A 17,535-nucleotide genomic window follows, 5' to 3' on the forward strand; every position below is an offset into this window, starting at 1 on the left:
ACAAGCAATTCTTTGAGTGTTCATGGTTCTCTATAGAACCATTTTCTTCAGTAAAGGACCATCTTTAAGAATGTGCATTAAGTACTGATTTAGTGTGATGAAAATATAAAGTAATTGTACTCCAGTACGTGGACTGAGAATGTTTGCTCTAAAACAGTATTTCCCCACTCTGGTCTTGGAGGTCCACTGTCCTGTTGTGCTTTCTTTGTATCTCCATTGATAAGAATTAATGTGGAAGCAGCGCCAGTCTGATAACGTGGTAGCCTACTCAGCTGTAGCCACGACTATCACAGGCCTGTCTAATTAAAAGGGGACAGAATATGTATTAGGCCGCATTTTTTAAGATAATGAAATTTGCTTTGTCTTCTGTAAACGCTTAAAATCATTCCAAAGAACAGTAACAGGAATCTGACACTGAGCAACAAGAACATAAAATCACATATCTTTATTATAAAAACATTTTAATGTCATACATATTTACAGGTTCAGACATATTACTTGTCTATGATTCTCATCCACATCACTGGGGACCCTGAACACTGATCATGTGTTTCCTGCTCTATCGCACTCGCCTCATCTCTTGAAATTATTCTGAACAGTGTGAGACGTTTCGAGCGTGAAGCGTACACAGCACTGTGTGTGATGGCATAGACGGACACAAAGAGGCCAGTCCGAGAGACGAGTTTGATCTGGTGATCATGAGAGAATCTGAATGACCTCTTTGGCTCTGTGTGCTCTCCTCTCTGCCTCTGCAGCTCCGCCCTCTGTATCCTCCTGCCCACCCCAACGGACCAGAGCCTCTGCTTTCTGCACAGTGGTCTCTCGAGCTACTCCCTGCAGACCCTCCAGATATGATAACAACACTGCAAAATGAGCATCAGACACCTTAAAGGAGAGAGAGAGAGAGAGAGAGAGAGAGAGAGAGAGAGAGAGACAGACAAAATTTTCATTTTGAAATTGGAAACGCATCTTAAAAACCTGTAAACAAAAAGCAAAAATTAAACATTATATATATAATTATTATATATAATAATTATATACATACATACACACATACATATAGTCAAGCTAATGGCACCTATCAAAGTTTCCACTGCCTAAGGAGTTCATTCATCTGGGTTTAACAGATAGCACTTCCATACCTTCTCACTGTCAAACATATGCTGCAGTAACCACACCTGCCTCGTCTTCTGAAATTTCCATTCATCCCGCTTCTCTGACCAGCTGTGGACAGACACACACACACAATTACTTCAAATCAGAAAAGTAAAAAAAAACAACACATACAGCTGTAAAAGCAATCAGTCTTAAAGCTGTGTAAGATTTAGTGATTTGGAGACCTCTCTGGTGGAAATGTGTAATTGCACATAATGTGCAGAAAAACGTTTTGTAATGTGGGCTGCACTTCAGACCCCCTCCCCGATGAATCTTATGTGTACAAGCATGATGAAAGAGCATTCAAAGAGACCTCAGTCAAAACTGGGTGAAGAACATCTCTAACTCAGACTGTGATTAATCCATGTACAGATACTCAGGGTGTGATTAATCCAGGTTTAGATACTCAAACTGTGATACATCCAGGTTCAGATACTCAGGGCATGATTAATCCAGGTTCAGATAATCAGACTGTGATACATCCAGGTTTAGTTACTCAAACCGTGATACATCCAGGTTTACATACTCAGACCGTGATTAATCCAGGTTTAGATACTCAGGGCATGATTAATCCAGGTTCAGATAATCAGACTGTGATACATCCAGGTTTAGTTACTCAGACTGTGATACATCCAGGTTTAGTTACTCAGACTGTGATACATCCAGGTTTAGTTACTCAGACTGTGATACATCCAGGTTTACATACTCAGACTGTGATTAATCCAGGTTTAGATACTCAGACCGTGATTAATCCAGGTTTAGATACTCAGGGCATGATTAATCCAGGTTCAGATAATCAGACTGTGATACATCCAGGTTTAGTTACTCAGACTGTGATACATCCAGGTTCAGTTACTCAGACCGTGATACATCCAGGTTTACATACTCAGACCGTGATTAATCCAGGTTTAGATACTCAGACCATGATTAATCCAGGTTTAGATACTCAGGGCATGATTAATCCAGGTTCAGATAATCAGACTGTGATACATCCAGGTTTAGTTACTCAGACTGTGATACATCCAGGTTTAGTTACTCAGACCGTGATACATCCAGGTTTACATACTCAGACCGTGATTAATCCAGGTTTAGATACTCAGATCGTGATTAATCCAGGTTTAGATACTCAGGGCATGATTAATCCAGGTTCAGATAATCAGACTGTGATACATCCAGGTTTAGTTACTCAGACTGTGATACATCCAGGTTTACATACTCAGACTGTGATTAATCCAGGTTTAATTACTCTTAATTAGTTTAATTAGACTGTGATTGGCTAGTGGTTGAATGTATATGAGTGTATGCGTGCTGTTATGACTAACCATGTGAGGTACTCCAGAGCCTGTTTCTGGGCCACGCTGGTCTTGCTCCCCTCTTTTTCACTCATCTCTTTCTCTTTCTGTTTCTTCTTCTCCTCCTTTCGCCGAATCTTCTTCAACTTCCTCTCCAGCACTCGTCTCTCCTCGGGGGTCAGGTCATCCCCTCCCTCCATCCCTTCCTCCTCCATCCCTTCCTCCTCCACTTCATTCATCTGTGCTTCTGCAGGCTGATCAGCTTCTGCAGGAGAGATGAACTCATCTGAACTCTGCAAGAAACAGAGAAATAAAAAGAGCCCTGATTAATATCCATATACAAAGCACACACACATAAACATACATATATATATAGAAATAAATAATACTTTCTTTAACTTTTAGAATTAGTAACAGGTTATTCTGGTCACCTAAAACAGGTATATAACTGACATTAGGCTGCCCTGTATTGTACTTCTTTAAAAAAGCAGTCCAGGCTGAAACACTCCTTATAACTATGAATGGGTGGAGCTAAACTCTTGAATATATATAAATATTTTGGTTTCTGTGAAATCATAAAAACAATCAATTCAAAACGAACTGCTTTTTACTGCTTAGTCTCCATATATCGGCTGGCGAGTCAATGGTACAATTGTATGCAAAAGTTTGGGCGCCCTCCTGGACAACGCCGGAGTGGCTAATTGGGAGAGTCAAGAGAATTCCTGGCAGGCTGGTAGCGTTTTGGGCCAGTTACAGTGAGCTAATGTATAAACTCATGCACACAAGCACAAGAACACTCAGACAAACCATACATATTAAACCAACTGTAAATTAGTAGTAATTTAGGGGTTAAACCAGCTGCTCCCACCTCAAGTGAAACAAGCCCCAGTTTGCTGATTGTAACTAAGTAATATAACTGACATGTTCTGTCAGTGGAAAAAAGTTAACACATCCTCTACAATGAACACTCATCTGCACATTTTTATGCAAAATTATTGTTTATTTGCTGAATTTATCATATCGGGTAATAAACAAAAACATAAAATGTGGCCTGGGCAAAAGTTATGGCACATTTTTTTCCAATACTCTAAACTCGGAAATAAATAGAAAGTGTGCTCTAAAATTTGCAGAAAAATGCCACATTTAGGTGTTTTCTCTGTAGAGGAGGAATTAACTTATTTTCCAATAGAAAATCAATAAAACATGTAATTTGACCGGCGGTGTTCAAGATTTTGCACATGACCGTGCATTTTGACACTTTAAAAGGAACATAAATGGGAGACTTCCTTCCTCCTTCCATAACGTGACATATTTACCAGGGAGGGTCTCTGAGCTAAGCATTTAAGCTCAATGATAAGTGAGAGTGATGGGAGGAGGATGAAACATGTTAATTTTGATTAATACTATTTTGCCCCATCCACTAGTGATGTAATTAAACATCAAAAGACCTCAAATTTACTACACTCTGATCAAAGATCGCAGGAAAATAGGAATTTAAATGAGATGATATGATGAAGCAGGTTTGAACTAAGTAAAAAAAGGGTTGATGCTCAGGTTGATGTTTATCATGTCTACATACCACATCATATAACTCTTTCAATACAAAAGTGTGGAAAATTTGTTTTTCCACTGTATATGACCTTCATAATATTTATGCATAAAAGTCAACAGTAGAAATGTCAATCAGAAGATTGAGCATTGTGTTTCTATGAGAGACAGAGAGAGAGAGAGAGAGAGAGAGAGAGAGAGAGAGAGAGAGAGAGAGAGAGAGAGAGAAAGAGAGAGAGAGAGTGTGTTTATCGTGTATCAATGCAAAACAATTCCAGGCACTGTGGAGATGGAATGGTCGCTGATGTAAAAATAGAGCCGTATCTCTGCTTGATGTTTTTAAACCCCGCTGCCCCGCTCACAGAACATACGGCCATGAACCCTGTATCCCCATTTTTGTTGTGTTTTTTGAAAGTGTCAGCTGCTCTTCATATTATAAAAGAGATTATAAAAGAATCCAATATTGCTTGGAATTAAATCTCATTACACTAAGTAAGTTAGTTAGTAAGGTTTTGTTCTGACAGCTTTTTGTTCTGTTTGTGCTACACTGGATGGGCAAAACTGTTTAAAACAAACTAAGACTGATTCAAACTAAAACGAACACAAATTTTAGTTAAAGTGACACTAATGGTGGACAATGTGGCAATATTTATTGTTTTTATTATATATAAAAATAAATATTGACATATCACATATCATGAAAACGTCTTGAAGTATTGTGATATTTTTGCCATATCAGACAACTCTCAGTGACAGCTTTACCTTTAGGACCTTCAAACCATGCACTTGCAAACGGATCAGTGGGCATGTATAAAGGGAACATGCTGGAATACTGTAAACTGTAGCAGAGAAAAAGTAGATTAGTGGAAGGAAATGTGGGAGGAAAAAAGCCTTAGCATGAGAAATGTGAGAGTAACAGAGCTCCTGAAGGTGAGAGTAGAGTCTTAAGAAGAAAGTTAAGAGTAACTATGTTTCTGGAACAAAAGCTTCCAGGAACCTGTTCATCCGACCGTCTGTTAACTCAGTTATCTTAAATGCATGTGTGCACACACACACATGCTGTTCTTGAGCTCAGTGTATTGGTCAGCCTGTTTGTCTGTCTGAAAAGGTAATGGACCTCTCGAAGTCGTCCAACATTTTGTTTGGTGTAAACAGAGCGAGCGATTGTGTGTGTTTGACCGGTCCTCCAGTATTTACATATTTACAAAAGACACTCAGCATCCATTAATCTGATAGATAAAAGAGATACAGAGAGAGTGTGTGTGAGTGAGTGTGAGAGAGAGAGAGAGAGAGAGAGAGAGAGAGAGAGAGAGAGAACGCAGGTGTGGGTATAAGATCAGATGAAAGAAATGCGATGCCGGTCAGGAACTGCTCATGGAAAGGTAAGAGTATGAAAAAGTTTCTTTCATTATGTTTCAGACAGAAATTATTTCTTACAATTGAAGCTGTTTTGCTCTGGTATGTATCCATTAGAGGTGGGCGATATGGCAAAATGTAATATCATGATACTTCAGGAAGGTTTTTACAATGCACAGTGTGTCACAATGTTTATTTTTTCTGACATCTGATAAGTTAGAGCAGAAAACATAGTGCCACATTTTAAAAATACTATCAAAAACTTACTTTTAAAAACTAGGAATCCAATCACTTGCATTCAACATTTTACACACAAATCCAATTAAACAGTACTTATTATGCTTTGTAATCAAACATGCAGTTAAAAGTGTTTTTTGTGTACTGACGATATCCACAATATGCACAGAAAAGCATATTATGACATACTCTAATGTAGTTTATTGCACTAACAATAAATGTTGCCATATCGCCCAGCTCTAAAATCTATGCTGACGTTAAACTGGTTGTATAAAAAAAGTATTAGTCCAAAGTACAAATCCAACCCCCAAAAAGTAGGTAAAATGCAAATAAAAACAGAAAGTAATTTATAAACTGTTCTTTAAAAGAAATTTATTTGAAAGCAGCACAAAGAAGAGATATTTAATATATTTTACCTGATCAGCTTTACTAATTTTTTTAAAAAATATACACTAATTCCACATTTGATGCCTGCAACACATTCCAAAAACGCTGAGACAATTTAAGTGCCAATGTAAGACTGAGATGTTTGTAGAATGATCAAAAACACCTGTGTTTAAAATTTCCTATAAGCAGCTGGTATACTGTGGAGACATTTGATAAATCAAATTTGATAAATCATCTCAAATATGTAAATATAGAAATGTTTATGTGAGTACCAATGAATAGCCTAAATGTAGTAGGCTAAATTAAAGATGCAGCACTTCTGCTAGAAATGTTTATGAGACCACAATTATTTCAGGCAGAAATACCACCTCCTTAACTCCCTCTTTCTTTTGTAATTAAACAGTTTACAGCAGGTTTAAAACTTGACATACACTTGATATTTGTTAAAATGGATATGTACAGTCGTATGTGAAAGTTTGAATACCTCTGGTTAAATTAAATGTTTTGTTGATTAGAATTTGAATAGGTCAACACATCCTTTACAAGAGGCAAATTCAAATATGAAATTTTCTGCAATTGTAGTGCTTGAGTTAAACATATAGGAGGAAAAATCACTAACTTTTGCACAGGCCACATTTAATTTTTCTTCCAGTATGTTATTCACCAAATAAACAGTAATTATTTATTTATATGTGTGTTTTCTTGTATTTATACGTGTGTTAATACATTGACGTATAAAATCAATAAAACATGTAATTTGACCAGGGACGTGCAAACTTTTGCATGAATAAGAGGTCAAATATAATTGCTGTTGGGACAAAACATCTCAATTTTTGTCATTTTTCATTTTTTGACATAATTTGAAATTACCAGCTGCCGTTTACTTTGTGTCAAAATCTCAGGATAAACGGTCCAACAGAAATGCTCCAAAAGGAATGAATCATTTTTCCATGAATTTACATTAGAAGAAAAAAAAAGTAAAGTTAAATTATTTGGAGATATGAAGTGATGACATATCCCTTTGTATGTACATTTGCATTTCAGCACCGAAGGAGAAACAGTGTCTTTTTCTTCACTATATTTCTCTCGAACTGAAAGACTAAAAGAGGAATAAGATGGACGAACTCTTGAACTTCACTCGTGCAACTTTCACCCACAACACCTCCAACCACTCCTGGTCTGTGGTCAGCGATAACCAAACGGACACTGACTTCTACACTGTCAACATCCTCCTCTCCTGCTTTTACACCGCCTTCCTCTTCCCTCTTGGCCTTGTGGGTAATATCCTGATCCTGCTTGTGAACCTGGACCCCTGCCAGAAGAGGAGCAGACCAGACCCTTACTTCACCAACCTGGCGCTGGCCGACCTGGTGCTGGTGCTGGACTCGCTGATTGAGGTGTTCAACCTGAGCGCACATTACTACGACGACGCAGTGCTGTGCACTTGCATGGCGCTCTTCCTGCAGGTCAACATGTACAGCAGCGTCTTCTTCCTCACCTGGATGAGCCTGGACCGCTGTTTGGCTCTAACAGGCCTAACATCTCACGCGCTGACTGCCGCCCATGGCTTGGTGAGCCGCCGTTCAGGCCTCACGTGCGCTGCCATCTGGGTGGCTGCTATCGCCAGCACCCTGCTGCCGTTCACCACAGCTCATGCCCGTCACGGCTGGGGGCGGGGCTTCTGCTTTGCAAGTGCACCCGAGGTCCAGTGGCTAGAGGTGACGCTGGGCTTCGCTGTACCGTTCTGTGTTATTGGTGTGTGCTATGCCTTGATCGGTCGTGCACTGTTGCGGTCCGGACAGACACGTCGTGCCAAGGCACTTCGGATGATTGCGACTGCTGTCAGTGTCTTCTTCGTGTGCTGGCTGCCTGAAAATGTCTTCATCGGTGTTCACCTGCTGCGTGGGGCCACCGAACCATCACGCCGTCGTGGCAACAGCACACTGTGGCAACAGTACCCGCTGACGGGTCACGTAGTCACATTGGCCGCGTGTGCCAACAGCTGTCTGAACCCGCTAGTCTATGGCCTGCTGGGGAAAACCTTTAGACGCAAACTGCACCTCTTTCTCAAGAATCACCTGCACTGTCATGATGCACCCCAACGGACCGCAAACGTGACCCGCATGCGCCTCCATCATGGCCTGCGAGTAAAGTTCACGCGCACTATATGCACTAGCCACAGTCAGGAGGAGGAGGAGCGTGAGCTCAGGAATGAAGTAAATACAATGTGTGCGTGAGCGGCAGAGTACAAATAATTAGCGTGAACGTTGGACTGTCTTTTTGAAACACAAACACCTCTCAGATCTAGTTATCAGTGATAATCCAGTGAAACACATTTAGGGTGATATTTCTGTACATTCCACTGGATGATAATCCAGTCGAACACATGCTGCGCTTCCATGGTGTTGTGCTGACTGTATTATAGCACACCTACTAAATATTACTGGGTATGAAAACAGAAACGTTCTTCACCTCTAAGAGTTTTTTTAAACGAGAGAAATGTGTCTTTCTAAAGGAAGTACATTCTCTTAGTAGACAACAAAGCACTTTTGTAAGTCCCTCTGGATAAAAGTGTCTGCTAAATGCTGTAAATGTACAAAAAGTACCTCCCATAGGCTTCCACATGGCATAGAACTGCACCAGGTTCAAGGTTAAAAATGATACTGTAATAACAGTAATAATAAAGTATGTTCTGTTTATAAGCCGCCTTTAACAAACCCAAGGACGCTTTACATCGGAGAGGGAAAACAACAAAACTGATGGGCTCAGGCTTCTGAGTTTCAGTACACAAACACAATATTTTATGTTTTATCTAATGAACCTCATAGTTTTTTTGTGAATATATGCTCACTACAATTTAATGCCTGCAACTGGTTCCAAAACAGTTGGGACAGGAGTATGTTTACCACTGTCTTACATCACCTTTTCTTTTAACAACACTTAATAAATGTTGCCAGTCTTAAGTTATAAAGCCTTCAGCTGTGCGACTTTACAGGGCCTTCATTGCTGTGTTTTGCACTTCATAATGCATCACACATTTTCAATAGGAGACAAGTCTGGACTCAAGGCAGGCCAGTCTAGCATCTGCGCTCTCTGATTAAGCAGCCATGTTGTTGTAACGTGCAAAATGTTTCTTGCTGTTATGTTGAAATAAGCACAGATGTCCCTGACTTTTACACATTTTAAAATGATGTCATTGCATACACGCCCATGGAAGATGTTCAAATACTGAACAAATCAACTATATTTTAAATTCTGCGTTTTGTTTGTTTTTATATATTCTCTGTATTGTATATTTTGTACTTGGTTTAAAAAAAATAAAAAATACACAAATGTGAATCGACTGGCTCTGCGTAACAGCTGTGACTGGATACAGGAGTATTACGAGCTGTGATACGCTCTGTTCATCAACAGTCAACAACAGATTTAATGACACTGAAAGAAATCAGAGGTCCAATTTCCCTAATTTCTGCCAGTTCTCCTCATTCCTCCTGCTCGATTCCTCCATGTTCTTCCAGGGTAGGAGAGGGGCAGTAGGAGGGGAGGTGGAGGACAGGAGCAGTAGCAACATTTCTGGATGCAGCCCTTCCCATACACTGATCTTTCTTTTGGGCTACAATAACTGAAAGCATAAGCTAAAGACACGGCTTCTTTACGGTACTATTGACTATTGACTATTAACTGAGCGTTCATTACACAGCAAATGAATTATACTGTATCTAATCACAGGACTGTACTGCTAACTGAAGCTTTGTTTGTATCTCTGCTGTTCTGCAAATAAACCAGCAGCACCACCATGTGGTTAAAATTTGCAGAATCATTCAAACTGATTTAAACTGATGGAAAGGCATCATTAGAGGACAATTATCTGTAGAAATGTCTGATCTGATACCACATACTGGTATGCTTGGATTGGATAGCAGAAGGGGAGAAAAAGAATGAATGTGATCTATCCTGAAACAGCACTTACTCACACTGTGTGATTTGATGTTGATAGCTGGGCTTTTCTTCTTGTGGGTTAGTAGAGTGTATGAGTAGTTTGAACTTACTTTTAGATGCTCATCTGTGCTAAGAATGTCTCACAACCTGACAACACTTGTTTTGATTAGACTATTTTGTTATTTTCTTCTTTTAAAATGACACCAAAGGAAACCTTACATAGTGTATTGTAAATGTTAGTCATACAGAACAAACATTTCCAGACAGGAAGCATGTTATTTATTACAATTCATTTTTTTGGATTTTAAGCAGATGACTTACGTTACAGTTAAGAGTCAGGGCTTGGATACAATGAGAAAAGTGCAAAATAAAATTAAAAAATAAATAAACCACTTGGCAGTGTTGACTTCTGTCATGTATTTAATGCTAATTATCTATTAAATACATTAATACATTTAAATATTAGTAAAACTGGAAGGAAATATCAAATAGCATGTCAATATCATGGTATACTCATATTGACAATATTTTCTCCAGCTCTATGTTAAATTTTTGGCATGGAAATTTCGTTTTAAGTAATGGAAAAGTAATTACTTTGTTTAGAAAGTGCATAAACCCTGAAATACTGACAGATAATTGAGCTCCCTCACCTGTGTTAATATGAACAACGTTACAAGGGTTAATGAACTAATTTAACTGATCAGTGAGTGTGTTTACATGCACTTAATAACCTGATAACTGCAGAAAATCAGATTTTGTCAGTAATCCGATCAACGCGTTCATATGCAACTGAGTAATCAGATGATGGGAAAGTCCAGGTCTACATGAGTCAGGCAGTAATCGGATTTCTGCTTTGCAACCAGCCAATAAATTCGCAGAAGAGGATGTGACATAAATGTAATGTAAAACTCACTCAAACTTCATTCTGCAGCTTTTTTTTTTTTTAAACATCACTTTACCTGAAAATATATAAATACTTCATCTAAAAGATGAAGAATATTTAAATCCTTCATTTCGTGAAGCATGTAGCTCCAAAAGTGTTTTACTGCCATCTCACGGCAACACTGCTTGCTTATTTCTGGTACCGCGGTCCATTTTTGCACAAGCACAGACTGAGAAATCTCAAAGAAATCCTGTGTTTTCAGGGTGCTCTAACCCACGGCCATCTGCTTCCAGAAGAATCTAATGTGCTCTCTCTAAAAGGTCTCGGTAAGAAAAATAAATCTATCTGCATTGTGGAGAAAGCAGAAGGCTGTTCAGTGGGGCAAAGTAGGACGTTAGGCTACGATAAGAGGCGAAACTTTGCACAAACCTTGCTCTTGGTCTCCCTCTGCTTCTTTTTCTTCTTGCCTTCGAGTGTTGTGACGTCGTTTATGTTGGCTTTCTTTTTCTTCACCTCTGTGACATCATCAGCAGGGACACACGTCTCAGAGTCCTGTAAATAAAACACATACAAACATCTTAAGACCACCTGTGCATCGCAGCAGCAGAAACACTGCAGTGTTTCTCCTCTGCTTTCTGAGAGGGAGAAAAATGAAAGACATTTAAGTAAATATGAATCAGAAATGAAACAGTACTGTGAAAAAATTACAGACCACACTTCCACTTATATTTCCACTCAAAACAGCCATTAAAAGTACAAGATCTTGATTTTTCATCAGCATGAAAAAAACAGAAAACATATTTAACAGAAAATTACACAAGAGCCTCAAGAACTAAATTTAATATGATTTTTTGTTTTCAACAATTACTGTGTCCGTTCTTTGCTTTTATTACAGCTTCCATTCTTTTCGGGAGATTTGCTTTCAGTTATTCAAAGAAATCTGCAGGGATATTTTCCCACTTCCAGTTCAGTCATAGAAGTTGGTTGCATTTTCTGCACCTCACGATCCAATTAATTACAAATATAAACACAAATTAAGGACCAATCTCAGATGTCCAGTTTTGGTGACCTAATACAAATGTTCTTCTTTTTCTTAGTAAGGGCATCTTGGCAGCTACACATCCTTTCAGACCCAGCCCATTGAGATAGAAGGATGGACAGAAACACCTGGGGATTTTTTTCAGATCTGAAGCAGGAGTGGAGCTTGATTTACTCCTCTCTCTCAAAGATGAAATCTTTAAGTGCTGATTATCTGATGGGGACAGTTTTGGTGGTCTACCAGGTCTTGCACAGTGAGTCCCACTTTCTCTGTATGTTTTAATCATTTTTTTAACTCCAGCTTTGAAAACTCTTGTTTTGTTCACTTACTTTCCTTTGATTTTTTCACCTTCCTTATGCAAGTGTATTATCTAATATCTAATCTTTTCAGAAATATCTCCTGAGAAATCAATAACTTTTACCTAATGGCCATGAACATTAAATTTTAATGACTCTCTGATCTAGCTGAGCAGTTTCTCTAAATGAAAGGAGGAGGAAGGGGAAGGTTAAACAAATTATTATTGGTTATTATTTTGTACAGTAATGTACCATGATGTAAAGATTATGGGAAAACAAGAATTGAAATAAGAGAAATGAAATAAGGTCATAATAATTGTCAATTGTGAATTTCGGATTGTCTTTAATTGTCACCCCTAATGTAAAATGAAGTTTGATAGCTGTGGAAAAGCACAGCCAGTGCATTTGTGTGTGCGTCAATGCATCTCCTTTTTCCTGGACATACCAAGATATATAATTACAATTTTTAACACATCAACTCATAAATCTGTTGACCAATGGCCTTAATATAGAGATTTTTTTCTGGCTTGAGAAAATAGCAGCGCAGAGGCTCACACAGTAGTTTGGCCCAGTGATTAACAAATTTACATAGAGCTTTAACATAAATCTTTTCAACAAAGTAGCACAAAATTTGTTTTGTCAAAAATAAAGAACTCAAACATTTTAAGGCTAGACAGAGCGAAGAATCTGGAGGGGAAAAACTACATAGAGGGCCATAAATACATACTTAAAGATGATGGTTATTCAAGTTCTTTAGTAAATAAAATGGTTCTATATAGAACCATGAACACTCAAAGAACCCTTTGCATGATTAAATGGGGTTCTATATAGCGCCAAAAAGGGTTCTTCTATCGTTAAAAGCTTGACATCTTGACATCGTAATAATAGAAGAACGCTTTTTGGTGCTACAGAGAACCATTTTAAAGGGGTTCTATATAAAACAATCTACAGCACATTCGCCATCTATCTGAAGAATACTTTTATGATGCAAAGAACCATTAAACCATGCAAAGGGTTCTATCAGTTCATGGTTCTATATAAAACAATTTTCAAGAACAACAAAACAAAGAAGAACCCTTGAAGAACCATCTTTAAGAGCGATATTAGCTGTTAGGAATAACAGCTGATAACAATATTGAGTAAAATACACTGTGTGAAATTACTTTCTATAATAAAGGTGCTATTAATCGTAATACAGGACTGATGAACAAGTGTCATCTAAGGTGTTGCACTCACCTCATATTCTGCCTTCTTCCTCTTCATTTTCTTCTTGTCTTTCACGGCTTGTTTTGACTTCTTTTTCTCTGAAGAAGTCTCGGGCTGAAGAAGCTGACTCTTTGCCATCGTAACAGTGATGCAGCTTCTACATGGACAACACACAACATATCAGGTCAGACAATGTAATTATAAATATGATCAATACCAACATTACCTTTGTGTCGTTAGGTGGTTAGCAGCTGTATAAAACACCATTTCTGATCTGATGTGTTTTTATGTAAAATGTACATCAAATATACATTACATATTCTGAAACATCTGCTTTAAGGGCACCTTGCAAAAAACAAAACTTGCATCAGGCCACTGATAGTATGTGCCATGCCTATATTTGGCTATTAACATGCTGATTCAACTTTTTATACATCTTTTAGGCATTACTACTACTACTACTACTACTACTACTACTACCACCACTACTACCACCACTACTACTACTACTAAGTAACATGCTTAACATTTGTTGCAACAAGCTGCAAAAGTACTTTAAAAATCAGCCTGATTTGGTAGAGTTTATTGCTAACTCAAACATATATACAAAATTTGCTTGGGGTATCGATCTTACATTGCTGATAGGAATGATAAGTTACTGCTGTATCGCGGTAACATTCCAAAGCACCGCCTTACAGCTCACAGCAGCATCGTAGTGTTCACTTCGCCTTATGAGCAGGTTCAAGTGGCATTTTTGTCCAGTAACTTTATAACCTTTCAAGTCCTGATGAAGCTGAACCAGCTTCTTATTCGAATTTTCCCGTTCCACCTTAAAAGGTGCAGCAATTAATGGAGGCGCCAGAATGTAAATGCTGCATCCTTTAAGGTGGAACGGGAAAATTCAAATAAAATCGTGTCGAATAGGAAGCCAACTTCAGCTTCTTAAAGTCCTGCTCCTTACCAACACTTCAAACACTAAAATTTCAGTCAACAGCTGAGGAAATGTACATTATAGGATACACTTAGTGGCTAAATTTAATTTTAAAGAGAATTTGAAAAACCTCTGAATCACCTATAAGGTTTAGATGTTGGCCAAGTAAGTTATTAACGTATTAAATTTACGTTTACTTACCAACTGTTTTAAAACAGCCTCTCTACTTCCATACGGCATGTAATCCACATGTCAGGACGCTTTCCGTAGTTACACCTCAAACTCGAACTCTGATTGGTTTAAACGCTCAGCCGCCGGGATATCTGGGATTTGTAGTTTTTTGTTTTTATTTTTTTCCCTTTCACATTCCCATTGTCAGACAAAAAGTCAGAACACCGATTAACTATTTTTTCTTATTTCCTATTTTTCCTATTTCAGATTTCCAAAAATAAAGGTGAACAAATAAACAGATACCCCTAAATAAAAAACTAAAACACTTCAACACCGCTTTCCGACATTATTGCCGACATTCGTAAGTAAGCAGAGAGTTCAAATAAAAACTAACCAAACAAAAATATATTTCAGTCTGTTCAAATTCACATTAAAATGAGCAAACTTTGACATTTAAAGAATATTTCCAGTGTATTTCATCATGTGGAACCAAAGTCCAGTTAGCCGGGCGTTTTTGAGAGTCGGACACGCAGCGTGTTACATGACCTGAGATGTTCAATGTGAAGAGACGTAAATATGGCATGTTCAGCGGTGCGAAGGATTTTAACTGATATTACGCGGTTTTCTGGAAGTCCTGGAACATCTGGGCTGTGGAGTTTGAGGTGAGGACCATGACAGTTATAAATCCCAGAGTTTTGTTTTATTAGCCAGACCGATTCTTTAAGATTTTGCCCTTTTCACTCAGTAAAATCACTCTGGTCTTACATTGCTGAAGGACTGGTAGCTGATTTTATGTTCAGTTTCTTGGACTTCATTTAATCTAAGGTTAATCTATGCTAGAGAGTGTGCTCAATGAAAAAGATATGTCTTTAAAACTGCAGACTTGCAGTTCTTATTCAAGAGTGACAGATCTAGAAAAGTTAATGATCACGTCCCTGAATCAGATGTCAGAGCAGGACAACAAAAGACTGGAGGTGGAGGTGGACCAGAGACGGGAAACACTGTAACACCTCCCTGAATGGTCAAGTCTTAAAGGGGAATTCCACCCATTTTTCAAATTGTCAGAATAATTTAGTCCTTAAGGTGTAAACAGAGTATTTCAGAGTGGTTTGATGTGAAATGTAGATAGTAGTAGTTAGTTGTAGAGAAACTTACTGACGTTAATTTTTTTTTACAGTGGTGGTGATAGGAACCAAGGGTCCTGGGGTCTACAACATGAAAATTGCCATTTTATTAACTGTCTGAAACCACCAGTGAACCGACACGCGTGTTCTTAGATTTTAATAGAAAATCTGAAAAAAGTAGGTTCTCATGGGAACTATTTTGCCTAAGAACACTCTGCATGAATGGATTATAATAAATGGAATAAGATACATTGTAAAACAAAACTTTAGCATAAAACAATGTGTCAGACATCAGGCTGCGTATATATAACCATTTCATGTAAGAACTTTCTGAGAAGGAGCTTTCATAGGCGTTGAACTCTTCAGATGTCTGGTTCCTATTATCACCACTGTGACCAATACTGAGTCTGTACGTTTCTGTAGAACGGAGCATTTCATACCAAACCACTCTGAATGACTTTGTTTACATCTCAACTATTTAATTATGTGAAATTTTTGAAAAATCGGTGGAGTTCCCCTTTAAATCACACATTTTTTTTTCATGTTTTTTTATGACCCCACGTTTCTTTCTCCTTCTCTTTCAGACCACACACAGTTCGAGCACTGTCTGTCACTTCACATTGCTGTGCAAAGTCCCTAAAATCTCCAGGTGGCAATGACGAGGACGAACTGCCCAAGCCCATCAAGTTCTCCACAAGTAAAGGCAGCCATCGGACTTGGAAGGTGGAACGCTCAATGGGCAGTACACACCAGCGGCCTTGGTGGCAGGTTTTGCCATTCAGCATATTGGGAGTCTCCTTCCTTCTCTGGTGCTTTTTCCGTAAGGAGTCAGAGATTGACCAAGCTCTTGAGAAGCAGCTGTTCGAACATTTACCTGGGTTACTGACAGTCATGGAGGAAGAGGAGGAGGAGAAAGAGGAGGAGCAAACAGAGGCACTCAAAAAAGAACCCTGACAAAGGACTAAAATGAACAATCTATAGCTTCAATATTTAAATGTCATTACTGCACTGTTTGGATCATGGGGTTGCAGAGATGAATACAGCATCGACCCTGAAGGCTGAGGACATTTTTTCCTAATTTGTCATTTGTCTTCAGCTTAGAATGTTGTGATACTGATTTCATCTTTACTTAATCAGGGAGGAGGAAAAAAAAAAGACTAGTTTAAAGTGATGTAAATGATGGTTGTGCAGTCTGTATTAAAGACAGTCTTGATAATCCTTTATGTATTTGAATAGATTACTGAAAATTCAGTAATATGTTATTTGGTTGATGTGTTAGGAATATGATGTGCTGATGGCTAATTAATTAGCTTTCAGTGACATTGCAAGATACCAGGCTTGCACAATTGAATGAATTGTGTATGAACAGTCATGTTGATAGTTTGAAAAAATGCTCATAAAGAATTGTTTACACATGGAGAGCTCAGTGCTTTTACTGTGTGATAATACTTTACAGTACTTTAAAAGCAAAAGTGAATAAAATGGTTTGGACAAAGATACGTTAGATGTTCAGATGTTTTTTGCAAAACACACAGATTTACCCCTACCTACATTTGGGGGAGAAAAAAAAAAAAGTCAACCAAGACATGAGGTTTTATTGCATTGGAGCTACAAGGCTATTTATCAGCACTGTTAAAACTAACAATAACCCTTCACTACATGAAAGTACATTAAACAGCTTAAATACATACACCATACAATTGTCTGACTTCAGATAAGCATCTTTTAACATTAAGTCAACAAGTCTACATGAGGCCATAGTTATTTAGCATGCAGAACAAGTTTGTATATCTTGGTAGCTACATTTGCCCTTTAGCTCTGGTGCAAAACAGTATATTTCCTGAGCCGTGGCTTTGCAATCAGCATTTGGCATACAGAATTTTTTTTGCATGGTCACTTTAAATACTCAGTGCTAGGCATATGAAAGAAGGACGATATATATATCCTAGAACAGGGGTCACCAACCCTGGT

At 38.2% G+C, this 17,535-nt stretch overlaps 3 protein-coding genes across 3 annotated transcripts; 2 read left to right on the forward strand and 1 right to left on the reverse strand.

Moving 5' to 3' along the window:
- Positions 1-430: 430 nt before the first annotated feature.
- Positions 431-14,577, reverse strand: LOC118822084 (uncharacterized protein C7orf50). The gene is made up of 6 exons (XM_036590924.1): positions 14,471-14,577; positions 13,369-13,495; positions 11,227-11,349; positions 2,478-2,740; positions 1,143-1,224; positions 431-885 (listed from the first exon to the last, which is right to left on the reverse strand). The coding sequence occupies exons 2-6, from the start codon at positions 13,474-13,476 to the stop codon at positions 697-699; spliced, it is 765 nt and encodes a 254-aa protein (XP_036446817.1). The 5' UTR covers positions 13,477-13,495; positions 14,471-14,577; the 3' UTR covers positions 431-696.
- LOC118814746 (G-protein coupled estrogen receptor 1-like) lies at positions 7,091-8,212 on the forward strand. The gene has a single exon (XM_036580498.1). It carries the CDS (start codon positions 7,091-7,093, stop codon positions 8,210-8,212), a length of 1,122 nt encoding a protein of 373 aa, XP_036436391.1.
- Positions 14,578-14,977: 400 nt separating the features above from the next.
- Positions 14,978-17,163, forward strand: cunh16orf91 (chromosome unknown C16orf91 homolog). The gene is made up of 2 exons (XM_036590930.1): positions 14,978-15,102; positions 16,149-17,163. Exons 1-2 carry the CDS (start codon positions 15,017-15,019, stop codon positions 16,516-16,518), a joined length of 456 nt encoding a protein of 151 aa, XP_036446823.1. The 5' UTR covers positions 14,978-15,016; the 3' UTR covers positions 16,519-17,163.
- Positions 17,164-17,535: the final 372 nt, after the last annotated feature.

This window comes from Colossoma macropomum, unplaced genomic scaffold (genome assembly GCF_904425465.1).
Source record: "Colossoma macropomum unplaced genomic scaffold, Colossoma_macropomum, whole genome shotgun sequence".
NCBI classification, from domain to species: domain Eukaryota; kingdom Metazoa; phylum Chordata; class Actinopteri; order Characiformes; family Serrasalmidae; genus Colossoma; species Colossoma macropomum.